General features: G+C 44.8%; 1 protein-coding gene across 6 annotated transcripts in view; it reads left to right on the top strand.

Moving 5' to 3' along the window:
• Positions 1-20,274, top strand: part of nek1 (NIMA-related kinase 1) — a 220,172-nt gene that overhangs the window by 49,753 nt on the left and 150,145 nt on the right. For all 6 annotated transcript variants that reach the window (XM_085976042.1, XM_085975980.1, XM_085975769.1 and 3 more), the window contains exons 10-13: positions 2,622-2,691; positions 8,827-8,975; positions 14,666-14,725; positions 15,253-15,312. In XM_085976042.1, coding sequence (XP_085832168.1) covers positions 2,622-2,691; positions 8,827-8,975; positions 14,666-14,725; positions 15,253-15,312 — 339 coding nt within the window. The remainder of the gene's footprint in view (positions 1-2,621; positions 2,692-8,826; positions 8,976-14,665; positions 14,726-15,252; positions 15,313-20,274) is intronic.

Below are 20,274 nucleotides of genomic sequence, written 5' to 3'. Positions count from 1 at the left end.
AATTCTGACAGGACCAGACAGACTAGATGTAGGAAGGATGCTCCCGATGGTGGGGGAGTCCAGAACCAGGGGTCACAGTCTAAAGATAAGGGGTAAGCCATTTAGGGCAGAGATGAGGAGGAATTTCTTCACCCAGAGAGTGGTGAACCTGTGGAATTCTCTACCACAGAAGGCAGTTGAGGCCACTTCATTAAATATATTCAAGAAGGAGTTGGATATATTTCTTAAGGCTAAAGGGATCAAGGGATATGGGGAGAAGGCAGGGACAGGGTACTGAATTTGGATGATCAGGCATGATCTCATTGAATGGCGGAGCAGGCTCGAGGGTCCGAATGGCCTGCTCCTGCTCCTATCTTCTATGTTTCTGTGTAAGTATCATAGAAGAGTGGAGACATCATTGACGAGGGCAGTTGGATAACGAGAACAACCCAATAATCTTTTGATGTTTGATACTCGTGTTCAAAATATGACTTTGGGAGAGATGGTTCACCAACAGAGACCCGTAATCTTTGTGTGCAGCACTCCTCTGTTTACTTCTTGCTGTCACACTCCTGGTGAAACTCGGAGACCCATGATTTATACAACTAAAAAGAAGAGAATCCAGCTTTGCACTTTTTTTTTAGTTTTAACTGGACACCTGATGGCAACTCCCAAGATGCACATAAATACGAGCTTCCAATGGTGTTGTGCTATCTGGAGGTTGCGTGATTTATATTAGACTGCTTTCGACTTCAGGAGATTACATGCTTGCAACAGGCACTCCATTCATTTTCTCTCTCCACGGATGCTGCCTGGCCTGCTGAGCATTTCCAGCATTTTCTGTTGTTTCAGATTTCCAGCATCTGCAGTATTTTGCTACTCCATTCATTTAACCTGTCTCTAGATATTGAGTGCTGACTGAAGGTAATTAGTTGACAACCTGACATGTAATGGCAATGCAGAACGCTGTGTGGATCAGAGGCACAGTGGGCTATGCATTAGAATGTCATATACAGTATGGAGTTTAAGAAGTGGTCTCCAGAGATGAATTTTTCTGTTAGGAAAAATATATTGTAGAATCCTGTTTGGGAAAGTTTCCAGATGTATTCTTATCTTTTTTTCTTTTAATCCCCTGCGTCAACTAAGAGCTGAATGAACTAGCTAGTATTACTTATTCCAATTGGCACATAAGCAGGAATGGTACTCTCAACACATGTTGTATTACTGCTTATGGTGATGTTGAAACCCTATCTGGATGAGGATTTCTGTCATGCCAAGGGTCGTTGCTGCTGCATCAACTGAATAAAAGCACCTGATTTGATTTGTGTCCTATGGAAGTTACAACATAATTTATCCAGTCAATCATTTTTAAAAAGCTGACAAGGAGACATGAGGTGGGCTACTGTCAAGTACGTTGTGTGAAAGAACATCGGCAAGACAGGAGTGTGGAATAATCCTTGTCTGTTTTCCAGGCATTTGAATACAGAAACCGAATGCTGTCCCAACCCAGCACTGAATGGAACTCCTCACTTTTCTCTCTCCCCATACCCCCCACCCCAGTTCCACTGACGTGACATGAACCTGCTGACTAGGAAAGATTCTGACCCTGCCAGCTAATGACCCTGCTCACTGGTGACCCCACCCCCTGAAAGAAAGGCTTGCATTTATATAGTGCCGTTCACGACCACTGAACGTCTCAAAGCGCTTTACAGCCAATGAAGTGCTTTTACTGTTGTAATGTGGGAAACGCGGCAGCCAATTTGTGCACAGCAAGCTCCCACAAACAGTTATGTGATAATGACCAGATAATCTGTTTTTGTTATGTTGATTGAGGGATAAATATTGGCCAGGACACCAGGGGTAACTCCCCTGCTTTTCTCAAATAGTGGCATGGAATCTTTTACGTCCACTTGAGAGAACAGACGGGGCCTCGGTTTAACGTCTCATTTGAAAGACGGCACCTCCGACAGTGCAGCACTCCCCTCAGTACTGCACTGGAGTGCCAGCCTAGCTTTATGTGCTCGAGTCCCTGGGGTGGGACTTGAACCCACAACCTTCTGACTCAGAGGCGAGGGTGCTGCCCACTGAGCCACAGCTGACACCTAAGCTGGAAGAATTGCACAGCTGTATAGGATGCTCAGTGTAAGTATCTGCAAGTGCTGTGTCGCTGGAGAAAGAAAGGCTTGCATTTATATAGCGCCTTTCACGACCACCGGACGTCCCAAAGCGCTTTACAGCTAATGAAGCACTTTTTGAAGTGTAGTCACTGTTTTAATGTGGGAAACGCGGCAGCCAATTTGTGCACAGCAAGCTCCCACAAACAGCAACATGACAGACCAGATAATCAGTTTTTTTTTTTTAAGTGATGTTGATTGAGGGATAAATGCTGGCTAGGACACCAGGACAGAATGTATTCCCTAATGATCTGTGAAAAGTGTGTACATCGCTAATGCAACTTGATGATAAATTCAAATTTAGGGGAAAAAAAATAAATGAGTGGGAAGGAATGTTGAAGTGATACAAGATTAAAATTTCTTAACGGTCATGGGATACGTTGCCTGAAGTACCCACAGTATATGAAGAATAACAATTTGAAGAACGGTAATTCATCATCTGCCCTTTTTTGCTACCTCCATTTCTAGCTCATTGTTGAAGAATTTGGTCCTACAGTTCTACATCATGCTTCAAAGCCAGTTATTCCCAATGCAGCAGGTAAGAAACCTTTGTCTACAATTTTTTTTTCATTCTTTAGTCTGTTTTATCTGTTTAAAAAACATTTTTTTTAAATTGGAAAACCTAATATGTAATTTTTTGATCCTCTAATATCCTGCTAGCTGTTAAATTTTTGACTATTCTTTGCAGTTTTCAATATATGTATAGTTACTTCCCCAGGGGTCAATGGACAAGCACACTAAAAAAGAAAGACTTGCATTTATATTATTCCTTTCATGACCACTGGACGTCCCAAAGTACTTTACAGCCAATGAAGTACTTTTTGAAATGTAGTTACTGTTGTAATGAAGGAAACGTGGCAGCCAATTTGCGCACAGCACACCACTTGGAAGAAGCACTGAGAGTAGCGAGGGCACAGAATGTACTCTGGGTGGGGGACTTCAATGTTCATCACCAAGAGTGGCTCGGTAGCACCACTACTGTCCGAGCTGGCGGAGTCCTGAAGGACATAGCTGCCAGACTATGACTACGGCAGATGGTGAGAAAACCAACACGAGGGGGAAAAACTTACTTGACCTCATCCTCCCCAATCTACCTGTCGCAAATGCATCTGTCCATGACAGCATTGATAGCAGTGACCACCGCACAGTTATTGTGGAGGCGAAGTCCCGTCTTCACACCGAGAACAGCCTCCATCGTGTTGTGTGGCACTACCACTGTACTAAATGGGATAGATTCAGAACAGATTTAGCAGCTCAAAACTGGGCATCCATGAGGCACTGTGGACCATCAGTAGCAGCAGAATTGTATTCCAACACAATCTGTAACCTCATGGCCCGGCATATCCCTCACTCTACCATTACCATCAAGCCATGGGACCAACCCTGGTTCAACGACGAGTGTAGAAGAGCATGCCAGGAGCAGCACCAGGTGTATCTGAAGTGAGGAGCCAACCTGGGGAAGCTGCAACACAGGACTACATGCATGCTAAAAAGCGGAAGCAGCATGCTATAGACAGGGTTAAGCGATCCCACAATCAACGGATCGGATCAAAGCTCTGCAGTCCTGCCACATCCAGTCGTGAATAGTGGTGGACAATTAAATAACTAATGGAGGAGGAGGCTCCATGAATATCCCCATCCTCAATGATGGTGGAGCCCAGCACGTGAGTACAAAAGACAAGGCTGAAGCGTTTGCAGCCATCTTCAGCCAGAAGTGCAGAGTGGATGATCCATATCGGCCTCCTCCTGAGGTTCCCCTGTCACAGAAGCCAGTCTTCAGCCAATTCGATTCACTCCACGTGATATCAAGAAACGGCTGAGCGCACTGGATACAGCAAAGGCTGTGGGCCCCAACAACATCCCGGCTGTCGTTCTGAAGACTTGTGATCCAGAACTAGCCGCACCTCTAGCCAAGCTGCTCCAGTACAGCTACAACACTGGCATCTAGCCTACAATGTGGAAAACTGCCCAGGTATGTCCTGTCCACAAAAAGTAGGACCATTCCAATCCGGCCAATTACCGCACCATCAGTCTACTCTCCATCATTAGCTAAGTGATGGAAGGTGTCGTTGACAGTCCTATCAAGCGGCACTTGCTCACCAATAACCTGTTCACCGATGCTCAGTTTGTGTTCCGCCAGGACCACTCGGCTCCCGACCTCATAACCGCCTTGGTCCAAGCATGGACAAAAGAGGTGAGGTGAGAGTGACTGCCCTTGACATCAAGGCAGCATTTGACCAAGTGTGGCATCGAGGAGCCTAGTAAAACTGAAGTCCCTGGGAATCGGGGAAAACTCTCCACTGGCTGGAGTCATACCTAGCACAAACTAAGATGGTTGTGGTTGTTGGAGGTCAACTATCACAGCCCCAGGACATTGCTCCTGGAGTTCCTCAGGGCAGTGTCCTAGGCCCAACCATCTTCAGCTGCTTCATCAATGACCTTCCCTCCATCATAAGGTCAGAAGTGGGAATGTTCGCTGATGACTGCAGAGTGTTCAGTGCCATTCGCAACTCCTCAGATAATGAAGCAGCCAATGCCCGCATGCAGCAAGACCTGGATGACATTCAGGCTTGGGCTGATAAGTGGCAGGTAACATTCGCGCCACGCAAGTGTCAGGCAATGACTATCTCTAACAAGCGAGAGTCTAACCACCGCCCCTTGACATTCAATGGCATTACCATCGCCAAATCCCCCGCCATCAACATCCTGGGGGTCACCATTGACCAGAAACATAACTGGACCAGCCACACACATACTGTGGCAACAAGAACAGGTCAGAGGCTGGGTATTCTGTGCGAGTGTCTCACCTCCTGACTCCCCAAAGCCTTTCCACCATCTGCAAGGCACAAGTCAGGAGTGTGATGGAATACTCTCCACTTGCCTGGATGAGTGCAGCTCCCAACAACACTCAAGAAGCTGGACACCATCCAGGACAAAGGAGCCCGCTTGATTGGCACCCCATCCACCACCTTAAACATTCACTCCCTCCAGCATCGGCGCACCGTGGCTGCAGTGTGTACCATCTACAAGATGCACTGCAGCAACTTGCCAAGGGTTCTTCGGCAGCACTTCCCAAATCCACGACCTCTTCCACCTAGAAGGACAAAGACAGCAGGCGCATGGGAACACCATCACCTGCATGATCCCGTCCAAGTTACACACCATCCTGACTTGGAAGTATATCGCCGTTCCTTCATAGTCGCTGGGTCAAAATCCTGGAACTTCCTCCGTAACAGCACTGTTGGGAGTATCTTCACCAGACGGACTGCAGCGGCTCACCACCACCTTCTCGAGGGCAGTTAGGGATGGGCAATAAATGCTGGCCTTGCCAGCGACGCCCACATCCCATGAACGAATAAAAAAAAAGCAAGCTCCCACAAACAGCAATGTGCTAATGACCAAATTATCTGTTTTAATGTTGTTGATCGAAGGATAAATATTGGCCAGGACACCGGGAATAAACCCCTACTCCTCTTCAAAATCGTGCCATGGGATCTTTTACATCTACCTGAGAGAGCAGACAAGGCCTCGGTTTAATGTCTCATCCGAAAGACTTGAGTTTGGTATCATCTGGCTGTGATGCTTGTGGAACTGTACCCACCTATATGGGAGTCTCGGCGCCTCCTAGGAGAAGGGTGTTACAAAAAGAGGAAAATTTGTATATGCTGCATTTTAAAATTGACCACTTTGTCATGGCTGAGACATAAAGTACCTTTTTGTCACAGACTGCAGCCATTTTCAAAACTATCTGGAGGGAAAGCTTCCTCTTTCATCAGGGTCACCTGGCCCAGCTGGTTTCCCTCCAATGATGTTGCCTGTATTTATTAAATAATTCCTTTTTTCAATGGTAATGTGAATTCGCAGTCCAAGGAAAGTTTTTTTTATTCGTTCCTGGGATGTGGCTGTCGCTGGCAAGGTTTGCCTTTATTAAGAAGCCGCCACCTTCAACCGCTGCAGTCCGTGTGGTAGAAGGTACTCCCACAGTGCTGTTGGGAAGGGATGATGAAGGCCTAGGTCAATGCCGGATGATCCGTCTGTTTTTGTTGAAGCAGTTTGCTGGGTTATTTCAGAGGACAGTTAAGAGTCAACCACATTGCTGTGGGTCTGGAGTCATATATAGGCCAGACCAGGTAAGGACGGCAGCTTTCCCTCCCTAAAGGACATCAGTGAATTTAGTGATGACAATCCGGTAGTTTCATGGTCACCATTCCTGACAATTATTCCAGATTTATTTAATTTGATTTATTTAAATGAATTTAAATTCCCCAGCTGCTGTGGGATTTGAACTCGTATCTCCAGATCATTAGTCCAGGCCTCTGGATTATTTGTCCAGTAACATAACCGCTATGCTACTGTACTGCATGGGCAAATCTAGTATCTCTATTCTAATCCATATGGGGAAATTTCAGATGGAAGAAAGTAGGCATTTCAGTCTGTAGCATTCTTAATTGCCTGATCATTGCGAAGAATCCTTTTGATCATAGAATGATACAGCACAGAAGGAGGCCATTTGGCCCATCATGCTCATGCCGGCTCTTTGAAAGAGCGATCCAATTAGTCCCACTCCCCTATTCATTCCCTATAGCCCTGCAAATTTTTCTTTTTCAAGTATTTACCCAATTCCTTTTTGAAAGTTATTATTGAATAATTGAAGGGCAGCACGGTGGCATAGTGGTTAGCACTGTTGCCTCACAGCGCCAGGGACCCGGGTTCAAATCCGGCCTCGGGTGACTGTCTGTGTGGAGTTTGCACATTCTCCCCGTGTTTGCGTGGGTTTTCTCCGGTTTCCTCCCACAGTCCAAAGATGTGCGGGTTAGGTTGATTGACCATGATAAAAATTGACCCTTAGTGTTAGGGGGGATTAAATACATGGGGTTACGGGGATAGGGCTTGGGTGGGATGGCTGTCTGTGTAGGGACCGGGTGCTAGGGTTTGGATGATCAGCCATGATCTTGTTGAATGGCGGAGCAGGCTCGAAGGGCCGAATGGCCTACTCCTGCTCCTATCTTCTATGTTTCTATGAATCTGCTTCCATCACTCTTTCAGGCAGTGGATTCCAGATCATCACGACTCGCTGCATACATTTTTTAAAAATCTTGTGATGGAAGTTGTCTTCACTTGCTGGACAGCACTGTGGAACCCAGCGGGTTGCCAATTGCAGACAGGCCCTTTGATCTGCAGGTTAGCACGGATTGCTGGACCTTTGTCCCAAGGGTTATTCAGATTAAACATGGTCAAAGCATTCATCGGTTTTGCAAGACATGAGTGAGCGGTTACTCATTTAGTAATTCTACACACTGAATGCACCGTTGAGTCTTTGAACTGGTTTGACTGAGGCCCAGTGATTTGGGAATATGTGCAGCAGTCTTCCCTGTCATTTTTTTAGTTCAGTTTCAAGTGACTAAATTAGACAGCTGGACTGTGCAGTAGTAACCAAGATTATTCCATCATCAACATACAGACATTGCATCAAGAAATCTTTGAAAGTCTGTGTCTTCCAAAAGTATTACAGCTTCATAAAATCATAGAATGGTTACAGCACGGAAGAAGGCCATTTGGCCCGTCGAGCCTGTGCCGGCTCTCTGCCCATTCCACTTATTGGACCAGTCAAAGTATGTTCTGAATACGATATTTAAACTGATTCGGTCCTTGTTGTTTTATAAATATGGACATTCCGTGGTTTTTTTTGTGCTTCTATTATTCAGCTTTTAGTTTTAGCCTTAACGTGATGGTCTGTTAGTTTGCTGTTTGCTGCCTTTCAAGTAGAAAGGAGTGTGTGCTGGAAAGTCCACATTGGCTCTATTGCATAATCCTGTGGTAAAAGAGTACTTGTTAGTCCTGCAGCGCAGTATCCCATTCATATCATGCATAAGCATGCATAATTTCCATTCATAGGAGACTCAGGTCTGCTTATGGATCTATTTTTATTTAAGTTGTTGGCAATGCTGGTAAGGCCACATTTTATTGCTAGTTCCAGTTGCCTTGAGAAGGTGGTGGTGGGCCTTCTCTATGAACTGCTGATGGCGTTGTGCTGATGATGCTCCTGTCATAATGATAGGTCGGGAATTCCAGGATATTGACTGGTGATTGTATGCCCAAGTCAGGATGGTCTGTCATTTGCTGCTCTGGTCTTCCTGGTGGTGTGGGGCAGGAAGATGCTGTCAAATGTAAGCTTGCTGTTGTGAATTTGTTAGTTCGCTAATACTGCAAGCAGGGTACGCTTGTGATTGAAGGGGTGGATATTGAATGCAGTGACGGGGCTGCCAGTCAAATCTGCTCTGTCCTGGAGTATGAGTTAACGGTTTTAGTGGACAGCCTGAATTGCAACACAGCGGTTCCTTAACAGCGATGATGGCTGACTTTTGTTTTGACCACAATGCTAGCTAGGGAAACGAGGCCAATCATATTGCTCTGACCGCTGCCCTGGTTAAGATCAGCCCACCAACACTTTCTGAAGGGCAGCTAGAGATGGGCAATAAATGGTGGCCTTGCCAGTGACGCCCACATCCCGAGAATTAATTTTTTAAGAGCTTGACACAGACCAGGGAATGAAGCCGAGACCTCCGTGAGGGGCCTGCTGCATCACCAGAGAAGACCAATTGAGGGCTTATATAAAATTGAAAACATTCGCTTTTGCTGAAAAATCAACAAAAAAATTTCCTTACCTTGGCAGTAAAAAGACCAGGTGCAGTCTCAGGATCCGCAGGACCTGCGCAGAAAATCACCAAACCGGCGGCCAAATACAGAGTGCCATTGACAGTAAAATCCGCAGAGGCAGCTAAAAAGCTTTCTGATAAGAAACCACTACTGAAGCACAAACAGGTGAGGGGCAGTATTGTAGCTGTAATAGATGTGGATCTGTTCTGTAACCAAGTAAACCCTTCTGTTAACTGTTGGATTGGTGGAGCTTCACCTTGGTGTCTTTGTTAGCAATTTCATTTTGTTTGCATCTTCCACTTGGTATTGAGTTTTATTGATTTTAGAAAATACTAGTCTGACCATAGATGCAATTTGTGTCACTGTTGGTGACCTCTGCTCTGTGTGTAGCTTTTTTGGAGGTGCTGCTATTGTTTATTCTGAAAATCTTGTTCCTTGTGATGCATTCCTTTGGACTGGATGACACAGCCAACTTTTCTTTGTGGATTTAAACTTTGTCGCAGAGTTTTAACATGTCTGTCGAAGTGGTCTGTTGTGTTCTCTTTCCTGCTCCTTTTTCCAAAAGTTTTTCTTCATGTTCTCTGAAAGCTTTGACTCCTTGTTTGGATCTTCTATGGAGCAGGGATCACAGGCGATTGTGATTACATCCTGTAGAATAGATGAATGCTAAACCCTGCACAATATGTAAGAATATTGTATCGTAACATATATTGTACTGGAAATTGCACTGTATCCACAGCATAACAAAGGCTGCCTACTTCCACCTCCGTAACATCGCCCGTCTCCACCCTTGCCTCAGCTCATCTGCTGCTGAAACCCTCATCCATGCCTTTGTTACCTCTAGACTTGCCTATTCCAACGCACTCCTGGCTGGCCTCTCGCATTCCACCCTGCGTAAACTTGAGCTCATCCAAAACTCGGCTGCCCGTGTCCTAACTCGCACCAAGTCCTGTTCACCCATCACCCCTGTGCTCGCTGACCTACATCAGCTCCCGGTTAAGCAATGCCTCGATTTCAAAATTCGCATCCTTGTTTTCAAATCCCTCCATGGCCTCGCCCCCTCCCTATCTCTGTAATCTCCTCCAGACCCACAACCCCCCCCCCGAGATACCTGTGCTCCTCTGATTTTGCCCTCTTGAGCATCCCTGATTATAATCGCTCAACCTCTGGCGGCCGTGCCTTCTGTTGTCTCGGCCCTAAGCTTAGAATTCACTGCCTAAACCTTTCCGCCTCGCTTACCTCTCTTTCCTCCTTTAAGATGCTTCTTAAAACCTACCTCTTTGACCAGGCTTTCGGTCACCTGCCCTAATTTATCCTTATGTGGATCGGTGTCAAGGTTTTGTCTTAAAACACTCCTGTGAAGCGCCTTGGGACGTTTTACTACGTTAAAGGTGCTATATAAATACAGGTTGTTGTTGTTGTATAACGTATACTAGAAATAGTGTTATCTTAAATTCCAGTCTGTAACCACTGCTAGTTCAAGGGTAGCAAACAAATTGCCCCATGCGCCCTAAATACATGAGAAATTGAATTGGGATTTACTATTCATGTCTAAGTTTGATATAAGCTGCCTAAGTTGGCTCCCCTTACTTGCACTGTTGTTGTTGTTGGCTAGTATAACCAGCAACAACCTGTATTTATCAAGCGTCTTTACTGTAGTAGAACATCCCAAGGTGCTTCACAGGAGCGTTATCAGACAAAATTTGACACCGAACCATGTAAGGAGATATTGGGCAGATCATGGTTAAAGAGGTAGGTTTTAAGGAGCGTCTTAAAGGAGGGAAGAGAGAGGTGGAGGTTTAGGGAGGGAACTCCAGAGCTTCGGGGCCAGATCAATTAACAGAAGGATCACAGAGCAACACTGAGTGAAATATAACTTCACTCCTACTTGCCAGAGGCAAGGACAGAGTTGGACACAGATGCCTCAACGAACCACAGTAAACTCTTTCATATCCGGCACCTACGGGACCAGGATGGTGCCGGTTGATGAAAAATTCTGGATAAGAGAGGTAGGCAATTATTAACACAAAAAAAATTAAAAACCACTGACTAACTTGGCCACCGCGGGAAACTCGGACTCGGAAAAACGAGTGCTGGATGGATTCGGCAAGATTACCGGCTGTTAAAGAATTCCGGATGATTAAGTGCCGTTTAAACAAGTTTACTGTACTGTGTAACAAAATCAATGATATTGTCCTAATTTCATCACCAGTTTAAGTATTGTGATTACAGCAAAAGTAAACTGTCCCTTAATACCAATCAATAATCTAAATCTGCGCCTCTTCCGTGAGTTGGTTGTACTCCATAGCAATTACAGCACTCATCCTCTTCAAAGAAATGATCATACAGGAAAAAAATTTGGAACTTGTTCAGTGAATGGCATAAATTTCTAAAAAGATCCAAATTAATTTTTTTATTCGTTCACTGGATGTGGACGTCGCCGGCAAGGCCAGCATTTATTGCCCTCGAGAAGGTGATGGTAAGTCACCTTAAATACAACTGAGTGGCTTGTTCAGCCATTTCAGGAGGCAGTTAAGAGACAATCACATTGCTGTGGGTCTGGAGTCACATGTAGTTCAGACCAGGTAAGGACAGCAGATTTCCTTCCCTAAAGGACATTAGTGAACCAGATGGGTTTTTAATGACAATCCAGTAGTTTCATGGTCACCATTACTGATACTAGCTTTTAATTCCATTAACTGAATTTAAATTCCCCAGCTGCTGTGGTGGGATTTGAATCCACATCTCGTGATCATTCGTCCAGTAACATGACTACTATACTACCGTACCCGACTATGGGTGAAGCTTGGATCTGGTGAATAAGGAAAGTCTGTTTCTCTGGTTGGGGATCAATGACGAGCAGTCGTCAATTTTAAATTGTAACTGAGGGGTTGAGAGAGTGTTGTTGGAGCATGGAATGCTTTGCCATAGGAATTAGTTGAGGCAGGGACCAGTACTGAGGGGAAAGAGCAGCTGAAGATACAGAGCTATGGAGAGAGAGAGAGCAGGGAAGTAGAATTAGTTTGGGATTGCTCTCTCTAAGGGCTGGCACAACATGCACAATGGGCTGAATAGCCTTCTGTTGCAATATTAACTTAACATGGTTTGAAGTGCAGAGAAACAAATCCATTATTTTGATATATTAGCAGAAATCCCATAGCCTTGCTCTCAGTGAGTCAGGTATTGGGGTGTTGCAAGTTGCGGAGGGGGTTTGCAGATTTCCAGTTCAAGATGTTTTACAAACTTCTTCCCAACGGCAGTCAAGAGAGTGCTCTTTGATTAGATGCCTATAATATAAATGAAGCTTTCCCTTACCCACTGCATGTAGGTAGATAAACAAATCTCTACATCTATTGAAACATACCAAATTCGTGCAGGGCTTGATAGGGTAGATGCAGGGAGGATGTTTCCCCTGGCTGGGGAGTCTAGAACCAGGGGTCACAGACTAAGGGGTCGGCCATTTAGGACTGAGAGAAGAAATTCCTTCACTCAGAGGCGGTGAATCTTTGGAATTCTCTGCCCCAGAGGGCTGTGGATGCTCAGTCGTTGAGTATATTCAAGATAGAGATCAATAGATTGTTGAATATTAAGGGAATCCAGGGATACGGTGATAGTGCAGGAAAGTGGAGTTGATGTAGAAGATCTAATGATCTAATTGAATGGTGGAGCAGGCTCGAAGGGCCAAATGGCCGACTCCTGCTCCTATTTCTTATGTTCTGATACTATGGGGCTACACAACTTCACTTTTACTGTCCACCCGTTTAGAGTGTTAGTTTGTATAACAAACATAACGAACTATAAGGCAGCTACTATAACTATTCAGAATGCATTACAGGATGTAATAACCTGCTCCAAATCATTGCCAGATACTTTCCCGCTTGTGGGTTTTTTCTCCTCGTATCTGTGTTTGGTGTGCTCTCTGTATTTTCCGACTATTTGCAAGAGGTCAGCAAGTGTACTGTTAGTCACTGTTTCAGGTTTATATTTTATGTCAGTACAAGGTCACTGTTTTTTGCTTTCAAAGTTATGTTAGAATAAATTGTTCATGTTTTATCTTGTTTATGTTTTTACAAAAAAAATCAAATTATCTTAACTGCTAAGAATAGCTTCCTGAAGGGTGGGGGGAGAGAGTTCATCAGCAGAATTTTCCATGAGAGCCAGAGGAGGGGCCAGGGGTTGCAAACAGCAAGGCTTGGCATCCTTTGTGAACAGCCAGTCTTTTAGTTAATCGTAAAGACAAAGAGCTCTGATGGAAAACATCACTGCAGACATTGGACCGTATTTTGCGACCGCTACGGGTGCATACAAGATGTGTACGCGCTCTTAGGGGCCGCACAAGTGCTGGGTTTAGGCATGCAAAGCGCGCACGCTGAAACCCGGCACTTGCGATCTGTCAAGAATTCTCTTGACAGATCCTCCACATGCCCAAGTAAAGTGCCTCTGCGGGTGGAGAGTTGGCGCTATTTGCACAACTTCCTCCTGCTGAAAGCCTGTCAAATTCTTAGGCCTGGTAAAAGCAGGCATAAGGCCTGCTTTTACCAGCATAAGAGCTTTAAAAAATTAAAAAATAAAATTTTATCACTCATTTATAAATTAAAAATATTCTTCAAAAAGGTAAGTTTATTTTTAGCTCTGTAAAAACATTTAATTTTTGTTTAAAATATTCAATTAAATGGTATTTTAATTAATTTTAAATATGTAATTAAAAAAAAAATTATTTCATGTGTTGGTGCATTTTTTAAGTGATCCCCATTCATACTTTTGACAGTTCCGTATGTACGGACCTGTCCAAAGTATGAATGGGGATTCTCTTATTGGTTGGGCCGGCCCACGTGACCGCAGGCGCCCCTGGGACACGTGGGGCTCTGCCCGCGCGGACCTGGAGAGGCCCAGGAGCACAAGCCGCCATTCTTCCCGGGCTACCAAATACTTTCGTAGAAGTTTTGCAAGTCGGAGGCGTCCGCCCGCGGGAAGCCTCTGATCGCAAATGTTGGCCCATTACACACACAGCAAATGTATAAGTAAGTTTAATAATTGTCTTGTAAATCTTGTATGTCGTCATCATGTTACAAACCTCATTTCCAGAAGTAAGTCCTCGGCTCAGTGAGAACCCCAGCTGGTGACTGAGGGGATTTTCTTAAACTATCTTTGTGATTGGATTGGTTCCCCTTTTATTTATCGTTTAGCTAACAGTTGCTGAATGCTGAGTTTTGATTTGTGTACGATAGATATATTTAGCAGAACAAAGTCAAGAAGATTAAACTAATTCAAGAAGAGAGCAGTTAAAGAAATAAGAAAAATTGCCTGAGTAAAAGTTTTCAACCTATTCAACGGTGGTAGCTGGGCTGCTGGATGGAGTGCCTTGTGGTAGCAAACGTCATAAAGGAAAGGAGAATAAAGGTTGAAGTAAATGTTTTCCCCAAATGTTGTCTCTTTCCCCCCACCGCCTCCACCAAGAGGCTGTAAATTTCAAAACTGAGATTGATAGAGTTTTGTTCCGTTAGGATATTGATGGATATGGAACCTGGGTGGGTGGAGTGAAGATACAGATCAGCTATGATCTAATTGAATGTTGGAACAAGCTCGAGGGACTGAATGGCCTCTTCCTGTTCCTACGTTATCCAATTAATTTTTTTAAATCAGTTCTGTAGTTTGAAGCTTGCCTATACTGAAACCACACTTAATTTTAAAAAAATGAAGTGTGATTTACGTTGACTTGATAATTTCTCCCTGGCTCCTCCCCCCTGCCAGCACCCCTTTTCACATTTAGCGACAGTTACAGAAACAGTAGTACACTGCTAACCATTCATCTTTGCAATTAAACCATCTAATTTGCAGTTTCACTTTTTATCTAGGCTCAACCTGCTCCAGTGAAGAAAATGAATGCAGTGGAAGAAAGGAGGAAAATGTTTGAGGTATATTTAGTGTAAAAAAAAAATGCAGTCAGTTGAGAATTTCCATGGAAGATGGAGGGAGTCAGAGACTTGCTCTGGTAACTACAGCTGCCCTAGTTGTTTTGGAAATCCTATAATTTCAAGCAAGTCCTGTTCAGGGGGAATTTCCTCGCTATGCTTTTTCATCACATTTTTACGATTTAGTTACAGGTAGAGAACAGAAGAAATCCTCTCCCCCTTAAATGCCGTACCACCCTTAATGTTTAGGAATATTTGTATAAATTAAACTTGCACAAGTCAGTTGTTTCGAAGAGAGATTTTCCCCTCTCCCCTTCGTGCTGTGAAACAAAACTGAAACCTTCAAACCTTTCCTCCTTTATTTCTTTCTGATATTTCCCTCTCTCTCTCTCTCTCTCTCTCTCTTTCCAGCTCAAAGGCATAACTATCACAGGGAGCACTCTTTCAACCTGTCCCTCTGATTCTATTCACAACCTGTCCTCATTGCGTTCCACATCAAGCTGACAGGCGTCTTTTACATTTTCTTTTAGGAAGCATGCAAGAAGAAAAAGCAGGAACTGATTGAACGAGAAAGAAAGCAAAGGGAACAGGTATCTCCTCCAGCATGGTTTGCTAAGTGTGTCTGGTTTTCCCCTTGTGCCTGCAATGAAAAGTGACCGTTACATTTGGACAGATGTTTGTCGTCAGTTTGGCATCCTCTACAAGGATAAGTAGGATAACTAGCATTTGCACTCTGTTTCGGGATGGTGTAACTGAAATAGCAGAGTGGGCGGTCCAGTTCCTTAAAATGGTGGACTGAACCTTAGTTTTTCGTTCCCCACCCCAACTGTGGCACAGTTCCTGGAGAATGGAAAGGCAGCGAGACGACTTATTGCCTGACCACCCTCAATATCTTTGTCCTGATATAGTTCCAAGGACATATGCGAATGAGTCAGTGATTCAACCACAAATTCCTTCCCTGCCACTTGCCCAATCTGCAGTGGAAACTCTCAACATTGCTTTCTGCTTCTCCCTCAGGAGCACAGTAGATGTTGGGAATTCACTATGTTGAGATTAGTAGGTTCGAACCTGTGCTGCGCTCTCCTTGGTACAATATGCCGATGCAACAAATGCACTGCACTGTGTTAGCAGTTTCATCATTTTGAACAATGAGACAGTGAGGCCATGCTGCAACTGTGTGCTAATAAGAATTGTTTCAGCCACCCTATTAGCAAAAAATAGTTGCAACAAGTTGAAAAGGGATAAACAAACTATTTTCAAAATAGTAGGAATGCACATTTTCCTGGAATTAATTGTCTGTTCCCAATTTTGGTGTACATGAGTGAGAGTTCATTCTTGTTATGGAGTTTAAACATTTATATTTGCTCTTTAGCTTTTGCGGGCCAATTTGCACTTAGATGCCACATGACTTTATATCAGTTTTTGAATATCTGACAGAGATATACACAAATAATTTTATTTGAAACTCTAACAGGATATATTTTAAAAGAACAAATAATTATTGATATTGAAGGCCAGTTTTTTTTTTCTCTACCATGTGTTAGCAGTCAACCTCCTTTCTCCTGTGGTTCACAACAACACATTTTGAATAAGCACGAGACTTCACAGTGGAGTGTACGGAACAGACTATTGATGCACAGTAAAAGGTGATCGGCCTTAACTGTATACAGAGAGTGGCTTTTTGGTTTCTGTATCTATCGAGCCCTCTGCGAAACTGTTGAAAACCCTGCTCCTTTTTACATCATAGTTTCCTTTGATGTAGTCAAATATCATCGATAAGACTGTATGACGTATGTTATAAATCTCATCATTCATCAAGAAACTACTCGTGAAATAACGCTGGACGGCCAGCTGGTGGCGCCGTTCAAGGAGTATAAATACTCGGGCGTCGGCCTCAGCTTACCAGGGACATTTTGTAAGACAAGGAACTAGTGAAGTACAACTAGACCTCCTTCTGAAACAAGTTGATTAAAGCCTTGCTTTATGCTCAAACCAAGTGTGTAGTGAGTTTTATTACGTCAATTTAATCAACTTGATATCGACTCCACGCTTTGGGTGATTCTGGAACAGCCAGCTACGACTTGAACCGTAGAAGGGAACTCAGACAAGTAATGGATCCATCGTGGAGAAACTACTCGGACCCGCCCGTCTCGACCTGGACCCGAATTCACTTACAGCCGCTAAGGTATGGAAACACTGGTATCGTACCTTTAGCAACTTCCTTGAGGAGTGTGGTGAGAATGTTCCTAACAAGTTACGAATGCTTGCTAATTATGTATCCCCTCATGTGTTTGATTATATCGAAGACTGTGTAGACTATGACACCGCTATCCAAATACTACAGCTATATGTCAAGTCCCCAAATGAAATTTTTGCTCGGCATCTACTGGCCACAACTCGACAACAACCCGGGGAATCACTTGACGAATTCCTTCAGAAACTTCGCAGGCTCAGCAAGGATTGTAATCTTAAAGCTGTTACAGCTGAGCAGTACCAGGAGGAGTTAATTTGTGATTCCTTTATTAATGGGATTGCGTCTCCCTTCATACGTCAGCGTCTGTTGGAGAATAAAACCCTCATGTTACAGGCTGCCTATGACCAGGCATGTTCTCTGGACTTAGCAAAGAGGAATGCAGACACCTATCTTTCACCACGTGCACGGGCTGCTGCTATCACTTTTAGTGACTCGATAGGCCTCGGGCGGAAGCCCTCACGGATGACGACTCCAACCCAGCTGATGACAACCCTACCCTAGAACCCTACACTGATGATGACCCCGTCCTAGCGGCACCTTGGCAATCGGGAAGGAAGTGTTTCTTCTGTGGAGGTGCGTTACATTATAGGAAATTTTGTCCTGCTCGTAACGTGACCTGCAATCATTGCAGCAAGAAAGATCACTTTTCTAAGGTATGCCAGTCAAGAGTTGCTGTTAGTAAGAGAGGCCACTTTTCTAAGGTATACCGGTCGAGAGCTCCTGTTAGTTTTGCAGTTACTATCGATAAAACTGCTCCTCCCCCAAGAGCCACTACTAAGGTTACAGCTGCAATCTATAAAACTGCTCCTCCCCCAAGAACCACTACAAAGGTTACAGCTGTCAAGGGTAAAACTGCCCCTCCTCCCATTAAAGCTGTTTTTCCCCAAAGTCTATCCCATGCAGCCACGACGGTTTCGGTAAATGGACACATTTTGAGTGCACTAATCGACTCATGCAGCTCTGACAGCTTCATTAGTGAGTGCGCTGTCAGTAAGTTAAAACTGCGTATCGGACAGGGAAATTGCAATGGCTCTGACGACACTGACCACCAATTCTTCCAGCTTTTGTCTTGTCGACCTTATTCTCAATGGCCGCACTTATTTCTCCACCCGGCTCGGGGTGCTCAAGAACCTATGCAGTGATGTGCTTCTGGGACAGGATTTCCAGAAACAACACAAAAGACTCACTTTCGAGTTTGGAGGGTCAAAGCCGGAGCTTACTATTTCCAAAGTACCGTTTTGTGCGCTTTCGGCGGCGTCGCTCGACGAGCCCTCCTTGTTTGCCAATCTTTCCCCCCGATGTAAGCCCATAGTCACTAAATCACGACGTTTCAGCCAAGATGATCGATCCTTTATCGAGACAGAAATCTCTCGCCTTCCACCTGACTGTATCATTGAGCCATGTTCATCTTCCTGGCGGGCTCAAGTCGTCGTTGTTAAAAATCCTCTGAAGCAACACAAGAGACGCCTTTGCATCGATTACTCGCAGACTATTCACCAGTATACTGACCTGGATGCCTACCCACTACCATGCATCGATGACATGGTCAATAACCTTGCCAACTACAAGGTATTTTCAACTTTTGATTTAAAGAGCGCAGATCATCAAGTGCCGTTAAAGGACTCTGACAAGAAGTATACGGCCTTTGAGGCCAATGGTCGGCTTTACCAGTTTTGTCGCCTTCCATTTGGGGCCACCAATGGGGTGGCCGTCTTTCAACGGGCAATGGATAGCCTAGTCAAACAGGAGAACTTAACGGACACTTTTCCATATCTGGATAATATCACCATTGCTGGTCATGACCAGAAGGAGCATGATGCCAACCTCCAGAAATTTTTTGACGTTCTCCGTCGTCGCAACTTAACCTTAAATGAGTCCAAATCTGTGAAATCCGTACCATCAGTCAACATCCTTGGCTACTGGGTGGGCAACGGTGTCATCAAACCGGATCCGGAGCGACTTTGTCCGCTTCAGGAGCTCCCTCCCCCTACGAATCTCGGCTCTCTTCGTCGGGCACTCGGCATGTTCGCCTATTATGCGAAATGGATACCCCACTTCTCCGACAAGATCCAGCCCCTGCTTCACGCAAAGTCATTTCCATTGGAGGCAATGGCTATTTCAGCTTTCAATCTCCTCAAGCGACAACTGGCAAAAGCCACACTTCATTCCATTGATGAAAATCTTCCTTTCGTGGTCGAGTACGATGCATCGGATGTGGCGATCTCTGCTACCTTGAGTCAAGGTGGTCGACCCGTTGCATTTCTGTCCAGAACTTTGCAGGGTAGCGAGCTCCATTATCCTCCTGTCGAGAAGGAGGCTACGGCCATCATCGAAGTCATTTTCTCGCTCGTCACCATTTCACACTTCTAACTGATCAGCGCTCCGTGGCCTTTATGCTGGATAACCGGAAATGCACTAAGATCAAGAATAACAAAGTACAACTCTGGAGGATGGAATTGGCCGCCTTTGGATACACCATACATTATCGACCTGGCAAAGAGAATGTGGCCCCGGATACCCTCACGCGGGCATTCTGCTCTTCTATGTCAACTTCGACTCTGGCGGATCTTCATACTGACTTATGCCATCCTGGCGTTACCCGTATGTTGCACTTTGTGCGATCTAAAAATCTCCCATTTTCTACCGAAGATGTGAAAAGAACGTGCTCCTCCTGTAGAATTTGTGCGGAATTAAAACTGCAATTCTTCCGTCCATCGGATGGCTCGCTCATACATGCTATGCAGCCTATGCAGTGACTCAGCATTGACTTTGAAGGGCCATTGCCCTCCTCAACGCGAAACACCTACTTACAGACTATGGTGGACAAATATTCACGCTTTCCCCTGTCCCAATATGCTTACTTCCACAGTGATCAAATGCCTTGATCAAGCCTTTTCCCTTTGCGGTACGGCCAATTTCATCCACTCTAATCGGGGCCCCTCCTTCATGTCAAGCGAACTCAAAAGTCTCTCCCAACGGGGAATCGCCACAAGTAAAACGACACCGTACTATCCCATCGGTAATGGACAGGTTGAGAGATGCAACGCTATCATTTGGAACGCTGTTCGTCTTGCGCTGAGGTCACGCAACTTACCAGACCAGCAGTGGGAAACTGTGCTCCCTGACTTGTTGCATTCCATCAGGTCTCTCCTTTCTGCGTCTACCAATTTCACACCTCACGAGCGATTCTTCAGCTTCCAGCGTCGTTCCACCCATGGGATGTCGCTACCGTCATGGTTGGCAGCTCCTGGCCCCGTGCTGCTCCGAAGATTCGTCCGATCATCTAAAACCGATCCTC

Source organism: Somniosus microcephalus, chromosome 1 (genome assembly GCF_052327205.1).
Source record: "Somniosus microcephalus isolate GS21.2 chromosome 1, FLI_Smic_1.0, whole genome shotgun sequence".
In the NCBI taxonomy this organism is placed as follows: domain Eukaryota; kingdom Metazoa; phylum Chordata; class Chondrichthyes; order Squaliformes; family Somniosidae; genus Somniosus; species Somniosus microcephalus.
Note: the sequence above shows the minus strand (reverse complement) of the source record. Positions and strands in the feature narration are given on the sequence as shown.